The following is an 8,023-nucleotide window of genomic DNA, read 5'->3' on the forward strand; positions in this document are numbered from 1 at the left end:
GGTTGAAATATCTTGTTCATTGGAACAAATATGATAATAATGAACACATATAGGAGTCAACAAAGAATCTTGTAAATACAATAAAGAAAGTTGAGACTTTTCATCAATAATATTCATCAAAAATAAGATAAAGAATAAAAAATCTTTATTATAAAAGAAATAAGATCTACAAAAAAATAGCATTCAATCTTTCACCTTTGTTTGTAGCTTCTCTGTATTTGTGACGTTAAAAAGATGGAAAATCAATAATCAACAAATTTAGCTCAAGACCTTTGATTTGTTAACTTATTAGACAAGATATTATGATTATTACAATCTTTAAGATGACATAATCAAGATGAAGATTCTCAAGAATGACATATCTTTCTTCAAATAGATGATAAAATATAATATTTTTGGTATTATGATGTTCGAAAAGTCTCCTCATGTTTGGTGATTTTACTAGAGGTAGAAACAAGTCCTAACGATATTCCAAATGTTTTATTTGAAAGAAGTTACGAAAGCCTCAACAATGACAAAATAATAGAATAGTCTTTCTACCTTAATATCATACATTATTGATGGCTAAGAGGACCTATCAACTATCTTTAAAGAGAATAAAGATTAGAATATGTTGCAAACACAATTTGCCACATCTTGAATTTTTTCAACATATGAAGACAACTCCTTATGAAATTCATCTTTCAAAGGAGGGATAATTTCATGGACATACATATTTATTTTAATATTTATCTATATGATTAAATAGAAATAAATAAAAATATATTTATTTCATTATATTTTCTAAAAAAACTTCTTAGAAATTTCATAGACGTTGCTTTGACTTTACATGTATTTGTAGTTGATTAATAGATTAGAAACTTGATCAACAAGTTATCCATAATTGGTAGTTTGGAAAACAAGCTAACTATATGGCGTATATATAAAAAACTTGCCTTGCAAGTTGAGATACATGTCTTGCAAAGTCAACATGTTTTGGAGGTTCTATAAGATATCACCACATAGTTCTTAATTAAGAGTATATATAAAGGTAAGAGCGAAGCCTTCTTCACTTTTGTCAACTCTTTTTTAGACTTTAGTCTTCTTTCAAGACTTTCTAATCTTCTTGTCTTTGGCAATAGCTATTTTAGTTAAACACCATATCACCTTTGAATGACTTTCTACTTCTTTTGAGTTACATAAGAATGTATTAAGGATTTTTTCTTTGATATTCATGTCTTTGATAGTAAATGTATTAAATATTTCTTTCTTTGAGATTCATGTCCTTGACAACAATCAAAGTTTAATAATAATTTTAAATCTTCCATGCTACCATAACTTACATGAAATAATTATCTAAAAACAAAGGCTAGGATTCAACAATTTTTAATAATATTGGTACCTTTATTGTTTGGCCCATCTCCTTTTGAATTATTTAAAAGATCTAAAGAAATCTTAGCAATTGTGCTCAAATAATTTTAGAATGACTTCACTCATTTGTTTATTTATTAAAAACAAATCCTAATACAAAACTTATATAATCTATTTCAATAAGCTACAAAGATATTGAAAGGAGCCAAAAGTGATCTCTATCAAAAGAAAATTGTAAGCATCTCTAAATCAACAAGAAAATAATTAGGCTTACTAAGATTTATTTAATTTTGAGTAAGTTGAGTGACAATGGAAGAAAAAATAAATAAATATAGAAATAAATATTTAAATAATATGTGCAAAGTTTATATTTATATTGGATATAAAAAACATTCAAAGATATGTTCAATAAAGAATTTACAATTGTAGCAACAATCACAAAAACCACAAAAAATTGTTCAATTGATTCTCTTTTATTTACTATTTACAATACAAAAAATTACTCTTTTGAGATATCAATATTTGATTTTTTAGCAATCGTAAGATAAATGGTTGCAAATATTAATAGTAAGCATGCTAATGCAAATAGAATTTGATCTTCTACTCATAGTTGAAGGCTTACAATTTATATTTAAAGAAGTGAGTGGAAGAAAAAGTAGTGCAAATAGATCCATTGTTGATGTAAATAGAAGCTTAAATTGAAAAGTGAGATTTGAATGGACAAATATAAGAAGAATTTACAAATATTTTAGTATTGAGAGAAATTTAAAATATATGGATATGGAAGACTTGCAAGAGTTGAAATAGAAAGGTATAAGAAGAATTGACAAATATTTTAGTATTAAGAGATTTAAAATATAGAAGTATGAAATACTTGCAAGATTTTGAAATTGACAAATATCAAATATTTGAAAAGGAGTAGAAATTATAAGAAATGTGTATTAATGTTAGTAAGTGCTTTATCACCAACTCATTGTGTAAGTCACAAAATTGACTCACTTTTGTATTTAGTTTTTAAAAAATGCACTTATGGTGCTTAAAATCATTAGTTTAGTGAGTTAATGTAGGAATTTTGAGATAGATAGCAAATAATAGAATGTCAATTGCAAGAATGTGACTCTTGCAAAGTTTTCTTTGAAGAAGAATTTCAACATAAATAGTTTCTCCCTAATTTAGCTAATATAAATTTTTGATTTTATAGGAGTAGTTTTATCGTCATTAAATATTTAAATTAAGTTGGAAGTTAAGATAGAATTCAAAACACCCCAAAAAGGATAAATAAATAAATAAATAAATAAAGACATTGATAGTTTAAACAATTAAACAGAATAGAGTGAATAGAGAAAAATTAGTTGAGATAGGAATATATATATATATATATATATTTTCATCGACCGGATAGATGCAGGCTGGATTTTCCAGAAGGCCGTTGGCGACTGGGTAGTTTTGGGCCCTGGCGGCATTCCTCCAATTTTCTTTGTTTTTGGTTTCTATTGTGTATTCTTCTGAAGAGCTCCACTTTAGGCGGATATGCGTTTTTCCTACTTTGTGTGAGCGGTGGCTGTGGTTGATACAGCATTCTGCCGTGTTGTTGTTTTTTTTTCTTCGCTAGACCTACTGCGAGGTCAATTCGCTGTGGATTCGGGCATCAATGTAGTATTTTTATTTATTTATTTATTTATTTTGTTGCGTTTGATTGGCGGCTCAACTAGGTAGGCAAAGACTTGGTGTTGAGCGGGCTCCGCGTTGTTATTGAGTGGAGCGACTACAGCCTTGGTCATTGGTGTAACTGGAACCTTAAATCTCATGTAACTGGATTAGCTGGATTCAAAGATTCGACAGCCGTGGTCTTTGGAACAAGTTATCATTTTTTTTTAAAATAATCATGTAAAAAAGGTGTGGATGTTGTAGTAATGGGCGTGGCCATAGTCACTGCCTTTTGAATACAGTAGAGGATTGTCATGTGCCATAAAAAAAAAATTATAATGTTTAAAATAAATAAATAAATAAAATATTTAATTGATATTTTTAATCTCTATATGTTATACACTTTTAATTATACATTTTAACTTTAATGTATCAACTATAGCATATAATAAATAAATAAATATATATATATATATATATATATATATGTATGTATATATTACAAGTTAATTCAATTTTTCCAAGCACAAAGTGAACATAAATTAATAAAAACAAAAACAAAAGTAAAATATTTAAGTGTATATATTAAAGATATTTTGTTGTTATACAAATTACCATTGAATAACAAGATAAGAAAAAATTAGATAATATTGGAGGATCTTTCTGTTTTTAAGTTTAAGTTGATAGATATGCTTCAAAATTTAAAATGTTTACCAAATAATTGAAAAAAAATATTCATAAATTTTATAATACTTATTTTATATATATATATATATATATATATATATATATTCTTATAGGAATAAATATTGTAAAGATAAATAAGCCTTCTTAATAGCCACGTAGTACATTCATATTAAGTGAAGTTCTTTTATAATTACCTTAAATGTATGCATGTAATAAGGAATTTGCATGGACGGAGAGAGAATCTATGCAAGTACAAAAAAGAAACAAGATAAAATAAAATAAAAACCAAGTATGAAGAAGGAATTATGTTTAGGATAGAGAGGGTGTTCACGCATACTAGGTGCATCCGAGTTATCTATGTATAGAAATGTAAAAATCAAAATATAACTACCAAGGTAGTGTGTTCTAAAATTTTATTGAGGTAATAAATTTGTCAAAGTTATTGTTGGAGTAATAAACTTAACATGTATTATTCCTCAGACTGATCACCCAAAAATTTCCAGTCGGGGCAACGCTTGTTTCGGTTTCAACTCGCACTATTAAGTAATAGTGATTAAACTATCTATAACACGCAAAAAAACACCTCAAAACTTTGATCACATTGGCTACATCTACGAATCAAAAACCCGACTCTTTCAATTTTATTATAGTCTATTTTGCAATTTTTGTAAAAAATCCATGTATCTATTTATTAAATTGTAATTAACTAGACTGCATGGATTTTCCAGAAAGCATGTAATTGTATCTGCAAAGTCTGCAGGTCGTTCGCGGCGTTGATTACGCACATGCGAGGAGTTACTATCCCGGCGACTCTAGACGACAACGCCGGTTCCAGTTGCCGAAACGTCCATTCATCTAGAATCGCCAAGCTTGATAACCATCATAAAAGCGTCACAGGAAGATCCCAGGATCGAGAAAAATCACATGTCTACCAGGAGTTCTGATGTAAGCAACACCGGTTCGACGCTTAATTCCAGGCGACCAGAATGCAGTCACCGCAACAAGCTCCAGTGCAGGCGCGTAATGACAGAGTACATCAATGGTGGAGCGATGACGATCGCCACCGCTTCTAATGTACACACAAAATAATAATGCAACCCAGGTGTCGATCTATGCTCCGATCCATGCGAACTCTACATCGCCATGTTGCGGCGTATGACTGGTGGGTTTCATTCGGCGGTGCCAGTCTGATCTGGCAACTTTGCTAGTGGCAGATTTTCACGATCGGTGACCTAAGGGACATGAATACATTACCAACGTGGTCGTTGGATGTTTTCTGTACACTACCCAATGATCTTCTGCTGCTGATGTCGACTCTCCGAGACCTAGATCTCTGGTGTCGCATTACGAAATGGAGTAAGCATTGCTGCCCCAGTTAAGGATTTATCCCTCTAGGTTTTCGGAGGGGTCGATCAGCTGCGGAGGAGGAGGAGGGCTTGGAAATACGGAATGGCGGCATGCTTTCGGGACCCGCCATAGATCAGAAGCGTTCACCGTCGGAGGAAGAGACGCCCTGCCTTCCCAGTCATTTAATGCCAGTCGCAGGTCCTGGACCTTGTTGTTCAAGCCCGTACAGCAATTTGCGTGCATGGTTACGACTTTCGATATGTTCTTACTTTTCTGCTGAACAAAGCAATTGATTGGTCTGTGAGTACACGAGCCGACTTCGCTGGTAATTGAACTCAAGTGAGACACGATTGATGGCCTGAATTAGCGATTAGCTATACAAATACCTGGCAGAAGCCCGAGAAATAGTCAGTTTGCAAGAACCTAACTTCGACTTTGAAAGCGGCAAAATCTTGACCTTTAAGCATCACGGTCAGCAGCGACTGCTCGTCGATGTCCGGATTATCGTCTCCGCCTTTGCACCAGTGCCTGTACATCGCAATGGTGCGCTCATTCGATCGGGCATACTGGAAGCCGCAATTGGGCTTATTTCGCAGCGACCAGGCATTACCTCGGTTCTTGTCGGAAGAAATCTGGAAATCAGTATTGTTCGCAAACCGCTCAAATGGGTTTCGAAACCATAGGATATCTGCGTCCTGTGAGTTGATAGGTCACAACATGCTCTAGTTTAAGCGTGGAATCAATGCAGTACCCAATGAACAAACACAAAAATCGCAGTAATTTTGACTTTCAATCGGCCACATTAATGCGCAATTGTACTGGAGAAATGACAAGGCTAGTGATCATTGCCAGTGATGACACACACCCAGTGAGACCAGAGATACTGAAATGATTGAGTTCATAGGACTAACGGTGAAAACGAAGTTGTATCCCATCTCCAGGATAGTCCGCAACAATCGCATGCGCCTCCACATCATTTTCAAAAAGTCCTTGCTCATGAACCCCTTGTTGCCACTGAAATCGACGCCCTTCGTCTTCAGCATCAAGCAGTGATTGTGGAGTTCTTGGCAGCGATCATAGGACGTTTGATCGAGCGCCACGATGACTAAGTGATTCAGGAGAAACTGGATGTTCTCGCCCTTGTGGAAACTTTCCAGAAATATGTCAATCATGGTGTTCTTCGCCGCCCACGCTTGGTTTAATGTAGTGATTATGACTGTCTTGTCCGGCGTCGAGGCGGTGGCTAACATTGTTCTCAAGGCAGCGTCCTCACTCTCTTCTTTAAAGCCTGAGCTCGCCTCTAAAACGTCCGTGCCTGTTTCTGAGGCATTAGAGCCCGCTTCGTCGTCAACGGTCGACTGCGACGCATCGCTCTACAAAGTGCAGACAATAAAAATAAGAAATCCATTCGGGCAAGGGCGGGGGAGAAAGTAAGAATCTGTATTTTCTAGCAACGTTTGCTGAAGAAAACCCCCATTGCAACGTCATGACAGTATTTGCGTCGAAGAGCGAGGGTACATCCTACAAAGTCTGCTGTGTGAGCGAGAAAGTCAAATAGGAGAAGTTGGCTTGCCTGCTCCGACACTGTGTACGTCTGATAGACCAAATCATTGCCTGCAACGAGGTTGGAAATTCCGCACAGGATTTGGTTTGCTGACGGCTGGTAGCAGAGTAACAAATAAGACAAAAACAATAGAGTGATCGTCACGGCCGTAGCAGCGACGACAGTGATCTTCGACTTCATGATCCTTCGCTTACACTATTGCTCGCAATCCAAATGTCGCACACCAAATCTCTGTCAATCCTGGTCACAGCGCAAAATGGCAACAACATAGCGGAGCAATCCCCATCCCAGCAGCCGCACCAACGGCAACAAGTACTCACATGTCCACAGTTGAAACAATGGAAAGTAGCTCTGAACCCAAGTCAACCACGGGTGGACTGCACTAAGCCAGCTGCAGTGCCCGTGATTCTCCGGATCGATCCAGCAATCCATGCATCGTGCTGGCCGACGACGAGGTGAACAAGTGGCCCCAGGCAGCACCCTCAGGGTGGCTGCGCCTTCATCCTCCCTGTGCGCCATGCTCGGCTGGAATTAGGGTTCACAGTGGAAGTTTGAGATTCAAACTGCTTTTGAACTATATTTTAAAGAAGTTTCCAGAATGAATAAATTAAAACTACAATTTTGATTTAATTTTTTAACATAAAAAAAAAAATCACCGCTCCGTATTCTTATTTTAAACTATCATCATTAAAAAATACTGTTTAAATAGAAAATAAAATAACGGAAACAAAATCACTGTAGTTTAAGAACTATTTTTTTAAATCTAATATAACCAGAAAAAATACTTTTTAAAATTCCAAGTTTAGTCTTTAAATTAAGAATAGACCGATAAAGAAATACAAAAAACCAAACTCAAACCTAACAAGATTCACAATATCTTATATGTTTTAATTCATATAATTCAAAATAGTCTTGAAACATGAAAAAACATATCTTGACAAAATAAAATATATTATATATTATTATTTTTTAAAAATACACTTTAAAAAAAACAGCTGTAAATGCATGTATTGGTTTTTAATTTATTAGTCAAGACACATCAATAATTTTTAATATTTAAAAAATAATATGGTACAGAGGTTGTTGTTACAAGTTTTTTGGCATGCGTAATGAAACATTCTTCAAAAAATTATTAATACATTTCAGAATATCTATATTTTCATATATTTAGATATTTAATTCTTATGATTTTTTCATTTTAATTTTAATTTTTAAAATTTTCTTAGGCTGAAAACGTATCAGTATAGTTGTAAATTAAGCCTAACACATGTATATAAAAAAAACATACATATTACAAAAAAGAAAAGAAAGAAACGAAAGAAAAGAGAAAAAGTATCATGACTATTATTCAGAAAGCATGAAGAATAAAGAAATCTAAGAGGATGTTACAACTTTAAAATATGATTTTTACTTTATTATCTTCTGCTC

At 33.9% G+C, this 8,023-nt stretch overlaps 1 protein-coding gene across 2 annotated transcripts; it reads right to left on the bottom strand.

The window, feature by feature from the left end:
* Positions 1-4,300: 4,300 nt before the first annotated feature.
* LOC112278724 (uncharacterized protein At4g15970) lies at positions 4,301-7,124 on the bottom strand. 2 transcript variants are annotated; one of them, XM_024512396.3, is made up of 4 exons: positions 6,605-7,124; positions 5,943-6,404; positions 5,418-5,726; positions 4,301-5,307 (listed from the first exon to the last, which is right to left on the bottom strand). In XM_024512396.3, the coding sequence occupies exons 1-4, from the start codon at positions 6,773-6,775 to the stop codon at positions 5,068-5,070; spliced, it is 1,182 nt and encodes a 393-aa protein (XP_024368164.1). In that variant the 5' UTR covers positions 6,776-7,124; the 3' UTR covers positions 4,301-5,067. The 2 variants fall into 2 exon arrangements, with proteins under 2 accessions (XP_024368164.1, XP_024368175.1); XM_024512407.3 differs by having other exon boundaries at positions 4,301-5,304; positions 6,605-6,920.
* Between the last annotated feature and the right edge of the window lie 899 nt (positions 7,125-8,023).

This window comes from Physcomitrium patens, chromosome 1, assembly GCF_059467195.1.
Source record: "Physcomitrium patens ecotype Gransden chromosome 1, ASM5946719v1, whole genome shotgun sequence".
NCBI classification, from domain to species: Eukaryota; Viridiplantae; Streptophyta; class Bryopsida; order Funariales; family Funariaceae; genus Physcomitrium; species Physcomitrium patens.